Genomic DNA, 15,947 nt, shown 5'->3' on the forward strand with positions numbered 1-15,947 from the left:
TGGTCTAGATTTAGTCATAAAAGTCAGATGTGGTCTAGATTTAGTCATAAAAGTCAGATATGGTCTAGATTTAGTCATAAAAGTCAGATGTGGTCTAGATTTAGTCATAAAAGTCAGATGTGGTCTAGATTTAGTCATAAAAGTCTGATGTGGTTTAGATTTATTCATTAAAGTCAGATATGGTCTAGATTTAGTCATAAATGCCATTTTAATCGGCTTAGTGTTGCATGAAGTGATAATTTTTAACTTTTTGAAAGAGATGTACAGAAATATAAATATTTTTATTTATATTACGGGAAGGTGGGAGGAGGGATAGATTATTTTGAATCCTATGATATGCAATTTTCATTTTTTAATTACCACAATTGCAGTGATAAGCATTCAGAGTGCTTAACAAGAGGCCACGAGAGCCTGTATCGCTCACCTGAATATGTTTAAAATAATTGGTATGAAGTTAAGATATAGCACTCCATGGTAGTTGCTGTAAGTACATATAAAATTTCAGAAAGATCCATCAAGTACTTGAGATATAGCGACAACAAACTTCAAACAGAGCCCCACCCCTATGCCCCTAGGGGTGTCATACCCACCAATTATAAAAAAAAATGAGACCCCTTGGCCCAAGGATGCTCCAGACTAAATAAGGATAAAATCCCTTAATCTCGATGGTCGAAGAATGATTTTAATGCTTATAAAAAATTGAGTTCCCTTGGCCCAAGGATGCGCCAGACTAAATAAGGATAAAATCCCTTAATCCCTATGGTAGAAGAAGGATTTTAAAGGTTTTACCTCTATTTCCCTTATTGGGCCCCACCTCTCTGCCTCCAGGGGGGTTAGACAGACCATTTATACAAAATTGGTTCCCTTTCACCCAAGGATGCTTCATACCAAAATGGACAAAATCCTGTCATTCGTACAGAAGAAGGTATTTGAAGAATTTGCTATGTTTCCCCTATTGGGCCCCTCCCTTCTGCCCCCAGGAGGACCACACTCGCTGTTTATACGTAACTGAGTCCCTTTTGCCAAAGGATGCTCAAGACTAAATTAGGATAAAATCCCTTAATCCATATGGTAGAAGGATTATAAAGGTTTTACTTCTATTTCCCCTATTGGGCCCCGCCCCTCAGGTCCCAGGGGGTCACACACACTGTTTATCCAAAATTGGTTCCTCTTTACCCAAGGATGCTCCACACCAAATATGGACCAAATCCTTTCATTCCTACAGAAGAAGAAGGATTTTAAAGAATAATTTGCTATGTTTCCCCTATTGGGCCCCACCTCTTAGGCCCCTGGGAGACCAGACCCATGGTTTATACAAAATTGGTTCCCCTTCACCCAAGGATGCTTCAGACAAAATATGGAACAAATCCTTCATTCCTACAGAAGAAGAAGGATATTAAAGAATTTGCTATATTTCCCCTATTGGGCCCCGCCCCTCAGCCCCCAGGAGGGCCAGACCCACGGTTTATACAAAATTGGTTCCCCTTCACTAAAGGATGCTCCACACCAAATATGGAACAAATCCTTTCATTCCTACAGAAGAAGAAAGATTTTAAAGAATAATTTGTTATGTTTCCCCTATTGAGCCCCGCCCCTCAGCCCCCTGGTGGGCCAGATCCACGGTTTATACAAAATTGGTTCCCCTTCCCCCAAGGATGGTCCTGACCAAATATGGAACAAATCCTTTCATTCCTACAAAAGAAGAAGGATTTTAAAGAATTTGCTATATTCCCCCTATTGGGCCCCGCCCCTCAGTCCCCTGGGGGACCAGACCCACCATTTATAAAAAATTGAGTCCCCTTGGGCCAAGGATGCCTCAGACTAAATTAGGATAAAATCCCTTAATCCCTACGGTAGAAGAAGGATTTTAAAGATTTAACCTCTATTTCCCCTATTCGGCCCAACCCCTCTACCCCAAGGGGGGGCCACACACCCCATTTATACAAAATTGAGTCCCCTTGGCCTAAGGATGCTCCAGACCAAATTAAGTCAAAATCTGCTTGGCCGTTCAGGACAAGTAGCGTTTTAAAGAAAAAGTTGATGGACGGACGACAGACGCTGCGGTATGGCATAAGCTCACCATGGTCCTTCGGACCAGGTGAGCTAAAAATGGCTGAAAGGAGGATGCTTATTTTGATAATAAAATGTGAGTTATAGAAAAAGGATTGTACAACATCGATCATTGTTATTATAAATATTCCAGTATGACTGGAGGTTTGGAAATCAGATGTTTCATTGCTTCACAGAAAGTTCAGCCATATCATCCTCAGAAAATCACTGTTTTACCACTCATAGGGCCTTGTCAGGGAGGGAGAGCTCGAGGGTGTTTCGTAATTTTGATTCCTCTCAAAAAAAGGGAGGGGCACTTATAGAGGGTTGGGTGCTAATTAAAGGAAATACGATTTAAAAAATATTTATATAAATTGCAGTATTTGTCCTAAATTTAACCAAGCATGATTCAATTGAGACCAGCCAGACACTACATAATTACTCTTGATATAAATTACAACACTGTATTCAATGTTAGTTGGAAGGGGGGGGGGGAGCTTTTTTCAAATATCGATATTTTTAAATTAATGGATAAAATCTGTTGTGTTTACTAATAGTTAAAATAGGTTAGATGCTGAAATCTTGAAAATTTAATTTCCCATTAATCACTTAAGATACTTATACATATGTGTGTACAAATAACTTCCAAGTATTTAGTATGTAACATGGCACGCGATTGTAACACTGTATACACTTCTTGACCTTTCCAATGGGATTTCTCAGGAAGGGAGATATCCCTGACATAAAACATAAATCTTTTCCAATGGGATTTATCCCTGACAAAGATCTCCATTACAAGAATTATGCCTGGCTGAGCGTTCCTCACTCCGATTTACAGACACTTGTGAGAAATTGTTGCAGTTAACTGCGGGAAGCTGAAATGAACTAGATTCCTGTTTTAAAGTGTGTGATCGCCGAGTTCCGTCGCTGATGCTCCGACGCAGGTCAATTACAGGATACATCGGGAATCGATTTACAATAACATGTCTGGCACCACCGATTTATTCACCACTAATTGAAGTTAAAAAAATAATGGATACCATTAACTAATAAATCATTGATTTTACCTGGGCTCCAACACCGAGAGACCTAATAGTGATCTAACCATGATAGACTCCGTAAAAAAACATCAATAACAACTAGTGGCACCAATGCCTAGGAAAACAATATCAATTTTTTCTACAATTTCCTGATATTTTTTTTTTTCAGTTTACGCTACGGTACCTATACATTAACTTGATTATTAGCTATAGTCTCCGATTCATAAATTGACAATGATTTAGAATTTAAAGAAGGTTAAAATACTTCACAGGTAAGAAGAAAACTAACATTCATTTATACTTAAATAAAACAATATTACAGATTAAGAGCTTTATTGTTTCAGACTTTTTTTTTCCACGTCCCGTTGCGAGGAAATCTTATTTTCCAGTCTTGTCTCCCATGCAGTTCCAGAGATCTTTCTCATACAACATGTCATAAAATCTTACATTAAATTGACTTCAATTATTTATTTCAATAATCAAGAAAAATAATCCATTGTTTTATTTTGTCACCTTAACAATAACTCAATATGAATTTGAATATTTCTTGGACGATATATACAACAAAGACCAGGTTAAATTGATACCAGTAAATAATATACACGTACATAAGTGTGCTGAGTCAGAGTAGGTATGGATCATAACCCGGTAACAACATTCCACTCCAGGTGACAATGGCTTTATTTACCTTTCCTCTCTGTCTCCCTTGGCAACGTATAAACAAATACTGGTGACAGGTACATACACATTAAGGGAGATAACTCTCTCACTTTCATTACACATTTTCACCCCTACATGTAGCTGAATATGTGACTCAAGTTGGTCTGAGTTATCTCCCATTTAATGTTGACAACATATCTGTATAACTTTGAATTGGACTCAGACATTCCTCCGGTCATGTTTTATTATCAGCACAACTATTATATGTGTAAATTAATATTCACCACCACAAATTTCCGAGATACAATTGTATTTAATCAGAGTTGTAACATGAATATGACACTTCAATGCAATTGCACCATCCAGTTTTTTACTAGCTACTTGCCTAATTTGTCAGAAAAAAATAATCAAAATGTGATAATTGTTTTTTTTCTGGCATTTTCAGTTTTCAAAATGCCATAAGAGTTTTGTTTTACATCCAATTGATGAATGACCTGGTAATTGTCAGAGAAGATTTTTAAATAATTATAAAGAAATTGTTCACTGGACTGTTTGTTTTCCTCACTGATATACAACCGTCAGTTATATATTTGTTTGTTGTATTTAATTGTGTAACAGAATAAATACTGTTTCAAGAGAATGTGATATAAAATAAAAAGTGACATAAAACAATGTAATGTTAACTGTACAGATATAATCAATATTCATGAATGTTCCATTTGTTAGCATCATTCATAGAAGAAGGGACACAACTCTAGCTACTTTATGCAGTCCTCCAAAGGTTATTTATTTTAAAAAACTTACATAAAAACCTCCCTGACTAAAACACACGCTAATGACATTCATTCAAAGAAGGAATGTCTAGATTTTTTGCAACATAGTTTTCAGTTTGACAAATAATGTTCAATATTTATATGAAATAATCTTTATAATGTACAGTGTTTAATAAATCCTATCCTTAACTTATAGTGAAAATAATTTGAATAAGCATGAAACTAAATGTGAGCTTCAATGAAGCATCAACCTGAGGTAAAATACATACGTTTTTAAGGTCATAGGTCATGTACAATGTAATCCCTCCAACTGCTCTTAGTTTTATTTCAGTATTGCAGTTACAGTATGTAGTAACATAAAAAATTAAAAACTTGTTTATAGCAAACCAACATAACGTTGTCCCAATGTAAAAGAGGAGTTAGACCTGTATCTAGTATCAAGAGCTATTAACTACAGGAAACATTGACATTTATTCAAAAGTGTGTACAAAATCACATTTTTTGTGTTTTTAGAAGCTATAAAGACAATTTGAGTCCAATAACTCTTTCAAATTTTTTCTGTTAATACTTTCACCACTACAGACCATAATGGACTTGTCCAGATCAAAGTATGGTAGAGTCTACTAAGTTACTAAGGGGTGAAAGGGTTAATACTAAATGAAACTTGGTCTAGCAGTCACCAGGACTAATATTAATCAAACCATTTGCATTGCTTAAATCAAGATTTTGCACTCAACCTAAAATCCTATTTCAAGTGATTTTTTTTTAAACTTCATGAAAAAATACATAGCAGAACTTCCTAACTATCACTATTCACACTTTTATTTCTTTTTACTTTTTGTTTTTTTTTGGGATTTTTTTTTTTCAAACCCCTGCAAATGTGAGTTTGTGTACAGAAGTTGAGTCTGCATGAGCACAAAAAGTTTTATGTGAACAGAGCCAGGGTTCATACAATTCATAATACTCTTAACCTTGATTCTTAAGCCAACAAATATTTTCCTCATTCCTTTGGTCTAAAAGGTGGCACTTTTATACTGTTCAGGGTTCAGTCAATTAGACAATGAAATTTCCCCGAGCGGAATACATTCATAACAATATGACAAATAATGAATTTTTACAAGAGTTCCATTTAATCCTACATCAATATATCCGTGTTTATATTGAAAGGTGCTGTATTAATTAATTACATTAACAGCCAGGCTAAATGTTCTTCGTCTTTGTTATTCACAGACATGAATGTATTAACTTCCTTTTAAAAGGGGAAACATTGTAAAGGTTGGTGAATTTAAAGCTCGAACATTCATGCATTATAGGTGTTATAGCTTGTGAGTGTGTGTTATATGGGTAGTCACGTATCGGTTAGGATATTGGGTGTGACTGTATTATATGGGTAGTCACATATCTGTTTGGATATTGGGGTAGAAAGCCAGGTAAAAAACATAAACTGTTTCATTTACATTTTCCTGCAAGTCTCTACAAGGTATACAAACACGACCAGAAGAAATTGAATTCATAGGGTTATGAACACATCGGGATCGGTGTCACTTTGAGGTTTCTATGAGCGGTATAAACATGCAAACATTTAGATGGCATTACCCAGTAGGTTTTTCTAAGAATATTAAATGCACTGCAGTTAAAGACTAAACTTTAAGAATATCTGTAAATTTAAAATGTTAATTATATGTATTAAACTGCACTTTTTAATGTTCATGCTGGTATTAAATGCAAATTGGATACATTCATATTCCATGAAAGCAGGAGGCTTCATGAACTTATACACAGTATATGTGACCAAATTTAATTTGTATCAGCATTAAATGTTCTAGGTGTTGAAAAAAGTCAATTCCTACATAAAATCTGCTGTATACAAACTGCTTCTGCTCCACATAGTTACATTACAGATTACGGCAGTATATGTTGTATAAAATATATAGCTTTCTGACCCAAATCTAACACCAACACATAAAGGTTGCTTATTTCTGTCTGACGTGTTTGTTGAATTTTAATCAAGCAAGAAGTTTTCTTCACTTTTGGCAGAGAGTCAGATAAGGAGAACAGTATTCTCTGAGATCATGAATGGATATATTTAAATGCATCACATAAATCTTTAAATCTGGTGCCATTTCGTTGAGGTAGCATGGATTTATATTTGAATATAAATTAAATTCAACCCGGATCTAGAGTTGGTGCCACTACGAATTAAAAATGTTGTTATGTGTGAAAATCAGGATTTTCTGTAAATGTTTATTTTATAGAGACTGTTTTCTTCAACAAACATGTTCCTGAGAACTTTAAACCTAAATACAACATTCAGATACATATATACTTCAGGTAAATGCCAAAAGAACTATTACACTAGCAGGTTTCAGGTATATACACATATAATAAAAAATAAATAAAGAGTGTCAAATTAATCAGCTTCAGTCTTGACACTTTATTTGATAAATATAAACACTAGGTATTACACACTGCCTGACATAGATCTAGACCTAACAAAGGAATGATCAACTCTAGTGACATTATACAGAAATAAATGAGACCTGATCTACTTGTCATCTCATAATATCTCAAAAACAAAGGTTCTGAGATACCTGTAAGCCATATGCCTAAAACAAAACTAGAATTATGTCAGTGTGACATTACAGCCGCTCACCACTTTAAATTTAATTGCTTCAGTGACACGTTGAGCATAAAAATCTACTATAATAACTCAGATATGTGTTCTGTATTCTGCTAATTGAAAATCAAGTCATCTGATGATGTAGCGTTTAGGATTTTCAAAATCAATCACCTCTTAAATGATGCCTTAAAAACATTTCTCCCTCTCCTCTTTTTTTACCCTCTTTAAGTGTGACGCATTGTTGTAATTTTCATTAATTAGCATCCTTCAATGATGTAACATGAGCGTTTACGTGCAGAATGGCAATCGGTGAATGGATGATAAAGAATAGGTGCATTTTTTGCTTGTGAAATGAAGGATAATTAACAGTAGTGGGAAAACATGCATGGAGAAAAGAGACATTGTACTCCTTTTATTTTTATTTATTTTTTATTCATACTAGTGAAAATTATTAATATTTGTAGCGACTATATTTACCGTCATTGAATATACAAAATCTCACAAATGTTCTTGGAATATATTGAAATTATATTTCCAAATGCGACTTTACCAACGTAAGAGTTATTTCCCTTACACCCAATTGGATACTATTTTGACACGGCGCGAATTCTTGTCAAACAGCAGCGGCAGGGGTGTCATGTTCTTAAATTGTTACACTTTCATAAATAAATACACCAGAAATAGCATGCTGTGTTACAAAAATGTTTGATAAGCATACACAGTTCACATATCGTCTCGTCTCGGAGCCAGTCTACCGTTATCAACCTAAGCACGATATGGCATATATACGGTACCGTTTCAAACATCAAAATAGAGTTTATACTTCATCACTCATACGGTTTATAAGTTTACATATTTACTTCTTCCTTCTACAGACAGCGTCAATGCTTGACATTCTTTTCATGTGCTTTCTCGAATCATATGTGTTTTAAACGCGTAACACTCCCCAGACCGCAATCCGAGATGCTAAAACGCTCAAACCTAGTGCACGAATTTCACCACCACAACACTCGTAGAATGCATCGGAGATCAACATTTTGTTTTCAGCAATTATTTAAAGTATGGCTTATTATTTGGAGAAGAGTATCAGAAGACTTTATGTAACCCACAGGTGAGTGTCAGAGATTCTACTTTCTATTTACTATAACGAACCTATATAGCGGAAGCATGCAATACTGAATTATGCGCTCGCACCCCGAACGGAAGTGGGTCCGTCATTTCGTTCTCTGGACAGAATTAATAAGCCGCTCGGCTCTCGCCAAGAGCGGCTTAAAAAACATCTTCTCCCTTACATTCAATATTGATTTTTTCCCCCCCAATTAGTATTACAATGCATAAACTCCTGTTTATGTATTCCTCAAGATAGGGATTTGAAATGTAATGTACTGATTATATATAGCCATATTAAAGAAACAATGTTTTGCATGCCATTCCTTATAAACAAGTGTAAAGGCAAAGTGACTGCAAGCAATACTTCAGTATCAACATGAAACAAAGGGCCATAACTCGTTACATAGAGGGGTACACAACCCAATCGCAGAACAAGAATCTCTCTGCAATTTCAGAGAAGTATATGACACACAAACATTTGGCAATTTAAGATGACATGGTATATTAGATATGTCCTGAAGAAAGTGATGCAAGGATGGGCTGACCTACTGACAGATGGACAGAGTGCAAAGCTATAGTCCCCTCCAGTATAATACCATTGGTGGACTTTGGTAAACAAAATGAAGAAAAGCTTAAGAGAAATGTATTGACTTTCTTCCAATAGAACAGTCTGAAAAACACCTTTTGTACTTAAGGATTCATTATTTACCGTACACACATTTTGTGTTATAATGATTTAAAATTTAATACAAAAATCTATACTTTCAATTTATAGTATAAACATGTGCATTGATATGAAGTCCAAGACACGTACAATGTTTACTTCCTGTCCATGTTTAATGACTAAATCGATCATTGTTACAAACTCAACAGGCCATGCAGATTCAGGTAACAGACAGGGGTATAGATCTATATAACAAGTGTGACAGAATGACAAAACAAAAGGTCCATAGGGACTGCATCAGGGACTTATATTTTTATGTGTATCTCAAGAGACTTCAAGAGGGCTTCAATTTACAACTGTGTTTTGGTAGAGGTTCTAATTGTCTGTCACTGAGGGTATTTCCTTGCAATATGTACCAATTGCAAGGTGACTGAAAAAAGCTGTGCAGTTTAGTGAGGTATTTCTTTAAGGTAGAATGCCCCATTGCTCTGTGTTGTATCTTCAACAAAAACAGTTCTAATTTGTTCAGTATGTTTCTGACTTTGCGTTGCTGGTCCATTTACTAGCAAAATAAATGATATACAAAAGAGATATATATTTATCATAATTTCCTTTTTCGCAAAAATATCTTGGCTCTCCTACGGAGGATTATTTATTCTGGATCTCTTCTGCCATCTGTCCTGGTATTTGTTGCTATTTTTTTCTGAAGCATTTCATTACTGGGGATAGTTTTAAAATGAACTTTTCTACAGCATTACTGGGGATAGTTTCAAAATGTACTTTTCTGCAGTATTACTGGGGATAGTTTCAAAATGTTTGAATTCCCTACAAATGAATGCCTACAACCTATATCTATCATTTATGAATATAGATGAAATAACATATATTCATCCGGGAAATAACTTTTTATAAGGTCCATTAAGTAGAACAAGAGGCCCAATAGGCCTACATCGCTCACCTGGTATTGATCTCACACTTGTAGCCTCAAAAGTGATCTAAAATAAATCTACAGGCAAAATATCAGTATTTATGACTATAAGTCATTCAAAAGAACCTGATAAAAGATTTAAAAACATTTCACCCCTTTGACCTTGAAAGTTGAACAAGGTCATTACGCTTAACACATTTTTTAGCCCTTCATCTCAGGATGCAACTTGCAAAATATCACTACCCTATCCTTTTGTTTATTGAGATTAGGTCATTTAAAGGTTTAACATATTTGACCAAATGTGACCTTGAAAGTGGGTCAAGGGCATTCAAACAAAAATCTAAATATCAACAGTCGGGGCCTTTTGGTTATTCAGAAGATGTCGTTTAAAGATTTTAAACATATTTGATCTATGTGACCTTGAGTAAATGTCAAGGTCATTCATTTGAACAAATTTGGTAGCCCTTCATCTTAGCATGCTACTGACCAAATATCAACATCCTGGGCATTTTGGTTATTCAGAAGAAGATGTTTATCTTAATATGAACCACGGTGACAAAGTCTATGCAGTTTGGAGTGTATTTCCCTGCAATAATGCACCATGGTGACTAGAGCTGTGTAAAAACATCCAAAAGATATCAAATGATATTTCATAAATAACCTTAACTTGTGAAAGATATACAGAGACATAGAGACACATAGAGCTTCAAAATAAATATCCTCAAGAGCTTGTAACATTATTATAGTATATATTACAAAGACTTGTTACACACTGTAATAAATATTCCAGTCCTGAAATACTTTGTAATGAATATCCCCAAGGCTTGTAAGACATTGCAATTAATATAATATAACAGAGACATATGTATGTGATGCCTTGTAATAAATGACCAAAAGAAATGCATTTGTAAATACCTTGTCGTCATGTCATACATTTCTACATGTAAGTACACATAATGTTACTACACCCCAAAGGACATCAAAGTTGAAAAATATCTAATTCATAAAACATTTTCTTTTATAGATATTTGTATCGATAATCAACTGATTTCACGGCTGTAGTTCAGTGTACAACGTTGCCATGGTTATATATGATTACCTACCCTGTAAAATTTATCGGATATGATGACACTCTGCCGTCTGGCCAGACTCATCTTCCGCTTAGGCTTGTCATCCATTTTCACACTTTATAAAATCCCAATCAGTCCGGTCCCGTATATATCACAGCAGCTATAAAGTATCCACAGGGCCTCGGGAATACAAACACTTATACAGGAGTTAAGGTGTTATCAGCCTCGTGATTTATGTAATAATACAAATACAACAGTTATGTTTTTGACAGGTAACAACTATATATCGCCGTACATCAGCAAGCATACTGCTACTCCTTACAGAAGCTACAAGAAGTCCACCATGAGATAGATATTGTCATCACAGGTAATGGTCAGTTCTGAAGAAGGGTTGTCCGAGCCGTGTCATACACTATTACCATGTAACATTATATGTCTGTCTGCTGGATAAAAACATCCCACAACCCGATCATCTTCTAACCGCTCCACTAAAAGGTCGTTGAAATGTTTCTCGCAGCAGGATTAAGTTTGTACCTGTTCGTACATTTTTTGTATTATGCAGATTTGAATTAAATTTTCTCAAATGAAAGGACATTTATTCCGACATGTAAACTGTGTGTGTGCAGGTCCAATAAACAACGTCCATCACCACGACTACCAAAGGCAGACTAGCCTTTGTACTGAACTCCTAAAACGATTTTTAATGTAGAATCACAAACTTGACATGCGACGTATCAAAACCTCACACAGTAGACTTTATAGGGCTTTCTGTTCCCTACACAATCTGTTACTGCTTCACTGCCAATCAGCCCGCTCATCCTTTTTGACACGTTTTTGAGTCCCGCTGTACGGTACAATGACGGATATAAGTTGATAAGCTTTCGGTGCCTAATCCAAACACAGGTAGATATATACAGGTAGGCATAAGAAGCATGCCTTATTGCATAAGGTAGTCAAGCATATCGGATTGGATCTGATATCCCATCGAGGTAGTGAGAGTTTATTGGACAGTGGAGCTGTGAACTAATGGCTGGCTACTCTATGGTAGCTCCCCAACAACTCACAATCTACTCACTAATCTATATACAACATGTCAGCTCAATGGGGTACTTACATCAACTAAACTTATCAAAACATCTGACCTCATGACAACATCAGACGCAACATTAGAATACAAAATAATCTAAGTTATAGTCAGGTAGATTAAGAAAATCAAAACAAGTTTTTGTAATAAGTTTTATTCCCTTTAAAAATAGTAAGATATTGACAGGTAAGCTGACAGATCTTTAAAGGTAAAAATTAGCCAGTAGGTAGAAATTTATTTTTCCATTTTGATATGTAACAAGGTGGTCATAGAGACCACAGTAGACAAAGTAGCAACAGTCAGCAAACCATGATATAGATCAAACTAATACGGACTGTCCAGGGGGAATTCATAACTAGTGTCTGACAATGTACACATTACCAGGTAACTTAGCATAATACCTGTATAGCCACTCCCGGCCCAGGTACACTAATTACAAACAGCAGCTACAGGTAAGTCCTACCGTCCATTAATGTAATGAATCAAGTGACTTGACTCATTGATTAGTTATTTTCCTGTTTCTATAGTAACATAATTAGGAATTATAGATTTTAATATGACACACCTGATTACTATATATTGTATTTGAATGACAAAAAAAGGTCAAATGAGAGATGGGAAACAAATCTGCTAAATAATCTTGAACCTTATTTGATTTCTTGACCTTGACCCTGAGTCTTTGACCTTGACGTTGCAGAAATTTTAATTTTCAAAATAACAAGCAGTCAGGCTCTCATTTTGCCTTAGGAAGCTATTATACTAATAACTTCAAGCTTAATTTTCAATTGACAAACAAAATGTTCACTAGAGTACTGTACTGTTCTTGCTAAGAGTTGATTCCCCTTTGCTTTTGAGGAAAATGTGAGAAATTAGTGCATACTAATACAAGTATTCACATACTGTATTGATACAAAAAGCATCTGCAAAATTGAAATAATGAACTATATCAGAGAAAAAAATCTAAATCGACTAACTGTGTACCACATTGCTTGGTCAATACAATAATGTACTGCTAAATCATATTGATCAAGAACACATAACTCTGTATTTCCCAGACCAAAGAGTTCCACTGAGTAATGGTGATCCCCTTAACATATCTGAGAGGATCAGAGAGATAATACTCTTGGGGCTTGTTATAGGGGTTTTAAAAATACTCTCTGTGCAGTATTTTATAATGTTCCCATCTGTGGCCTCCAAATATGGCATATAACCTTGAGGTTCCTTATCCCCCTCCCCCATCCTCTCTATCGTACTCTGGTACAGGTATACAGACATTCTTTGGCTCGAGTGGCTCACAAACATCTTTCCCATTATATAATTCTGATATTTCATCAGTCATAAAATCAATAATCATATTTTATTTCCTCCAGGACTTGTCTCCTTTTGTTGAGCTCAGACAGAATCTAGACACCATGGTGAGACAATCACATAATGTATGGTACAGGGAAATTAAAACACCTGCACCAAGATAGGGTACTACACAAGTCTGTAAGGACGGAACGCAGTATGGATTTTTACATCAACACGAATATATTTTTATTTGATTTCCATACAAATGAAAAGCTCCTTCCTAGATAGCTTGCTTTCGGAAGGAACTGCACTTGTATCAAAAAGAAATATTTACTCAAATTTCATAAGTGTTTGTATGTTGATCACATACTACTGCCTGTAGGGATTCTCAGAAGATCCTGATCATAAGATCATGGGTACACAAAAAGTTCACTTCAGTGTTCTTTAGGAAAAATGTTCATAATTAAGTCATATTTATGTCGTTCTTTATGTTATTAAATTCTTCAGCAACATCTCCAATATTTTGGCATGTTCATATATTTTTAAGAACACAAGAATCTCCAAAAAGAGCATTTAATTAACCATTTCCTGATTCAAAAAGCCATCACAAAACCACAACTAAAGATCTAAATTGTCAACTTCAAGTTTTTCATACACTAATCTACGCTGAAATTGACTTGCTTTAACATGACAGTAAACTTTGATGTTACTATGTTAAAAAAATATGAAAATGGTGAAAGCAATGAAAGCCGACTAATAATTTCCTCAACAAGATCCTAGGTAAACTCTGCAAAATAGCAGCTAGTACATCATTCAGCCCTTTAGGGTAACTGCAACCTGCTTCCAGTTCTCCCAAAGTAAAACAATAACAAAAATATCTACACTTTAGATTTATCTACACTGAGATTTGAAAAGAATGAAACATGCTATTAATTCATTGAAGAATCTCACAATAGAAATATCAAAACTGAAAAAACATACAATTAGCCAAAGTAGACAAGAAATGGTCATGACACCAAACAATCAATTTATCAAAAACTCTCTCCTAGGAATTCTCTGAAAATTTCAGGTTGAAAAGAAAGACAAATGGCCAAAATACAAATCTGTACACTGCTGCCTGAACTAGAATACGATTATACCTTCATGTACAGCAAGGAATCTTAATTCAATACCATAATACACTGTACTTAAAAAGCCAATATTGACCCCGAGAGGAAGACGAGGTTCAGGTACCATTGTATAGAGCTGAGGCTGTGCCAGTCCATCATCGTCACCAGCTGTATATGCAAACCTATCGATACAAGTCCAATTAAAACAGCGTGATCCTTTGTTTCGTATTGTATATACGTTGCTATGGCAACAGAAATGCTTTGTGTGGCGATGGTACACTACTGGATGTCCTTTTATTGAGACTCATTAAGTCTCTGTATTGGAACAGATAAATCAATTTCACAACCTATTCCAAACAACTTTTATTATCATTTTATTTCTACCCAATCCTGGACATTTTCTCCAAATCAATCATTATAAATATTATCAGAATTTTTACCCGAGACCATTACAAGCCGGGACTGATATTCCTAAGCTTTCAGTGCCTGAAAAAAAAGTTTAAATCACCAATGACTTTTCATAAAGGTCAGGATTAAAAGTCAGATGAAAGATACACTGGAATCCAATTTCTACCTTTCACTGAAGCCAATCTTGGTTTAAACACATTCATATCCGGACAAGTTTTTATTAAATGATTTGTAAACCCATTAATAACTAGAAGATGACAATGGAATACTACCGTTAAAAATACACCTTTATTCATTACCTTGGCCATTTTAATAGTCAAGTGGGTCATTGCAAGGGTAAAGGCTTTCAATATTACATATTGCATTTGCAATAGGACCCATGCCTGGTAATAAGCCCACCCCTTTAGGGTTTTCAGTTGACCCTTGTCAATTAGCAATTTCAGAAGTCAAATAGAGTTTTCCCTGAATTTTGGAGAGTCAAAATTTATGTCAAATAGACCTGTCCTTTAGAACCCAGAGTCTAACCTCATGCTAGGGAGTCGTGTTGGGGTGTTCAAAACATACATTGAAGGGTCTACTGAAATCCCTGCCCAGCACTGATACCAGCACATCCAGAATTCACAACTGAATTTCAGTGATCAATGTAAACTTTTATCATGAAACTATAGGAATCTTACTTCAACACTGTCAGCAATCTAAGGGAAAACAACCCTCATAAAATTCAACACAAACTATACATCAATTGAAAGGACTGTACAAGGTGATACATTCAGGGTGTCCCAAACCCATCATTACTGGTAACACCCTTACAAGGTGATACATTCAGGGTACCAAACCCATCATTACTGGTAACACCTGTACAAGGTGTTACATTCAGGGTGTCCCTAAACCTTCATTACTGGTAATACCTGTACAAGATGATACATTCAGGGTGTCCGTAACCCTTCATTACTGGTAATACCTGTACAAGGTGATACATTCAGGGTGTCCCTAACCCATCATTACTGGTAATACCTGTACAAGGGAATACATTCAGGGTACCAAACCCATCATTACTGGTTATACCTGTACAAGATGATACATTCAGGGTGTCCCTAACCCATCATTACGGGTAACACCTGTACAAGGTGATACATTCAGGG

At 35.5% G+C, this 15,947-nt stretch overlaps 1 protein-coding gene across 4 annotated transcripts in view; it reads right to left on the minus strand.

The window, feature by feature from the left end:
• Positions 1-15,947, minus strand: part of LOC110453606 (dynein heavy chain 5, axonemal-like) — a 114,157-nt gene that overhangs the window by 80,304 nt on the left and 17,906 nt on the right. Inside the window, exon 1 of one of the 4 annotated variants that reach the window (XM_021502615.1) lies at positions 10,948-11,813. The exons of the other annotated variants lie outside the window; for them this stretch is intronic. Within the exon in view, the coding sequence (XP_021358290.1) occupies positions 10,948-11,022 (75 nt within the window). The 5' untranslated portion in view covers positions 11,023-11,813. Of the gene's footprint in view, positions 1-10,947; positions 11,814-15,947 lie in introns of those variants that run through there. 4 annotated transcript variants of the gene reach the window in all.

This window comes from Mizuhopecten yessoensis, unplaced genomic scaffold, assembly GCF_002113885.1.
Source record: "Mizuhopecten yessoensis strain PY_sf001 unplaced genomic scaffold, ASM211388v2 scaffold7473, whole genome shotgun sequence".
Taxonomy (NCBI): Eukaryota; Metazoa; Mollusca; class Bivalvia; order Pectinida; family Pectinidae; genus Mizuhopecten; species Mizuhopecten yessoensis.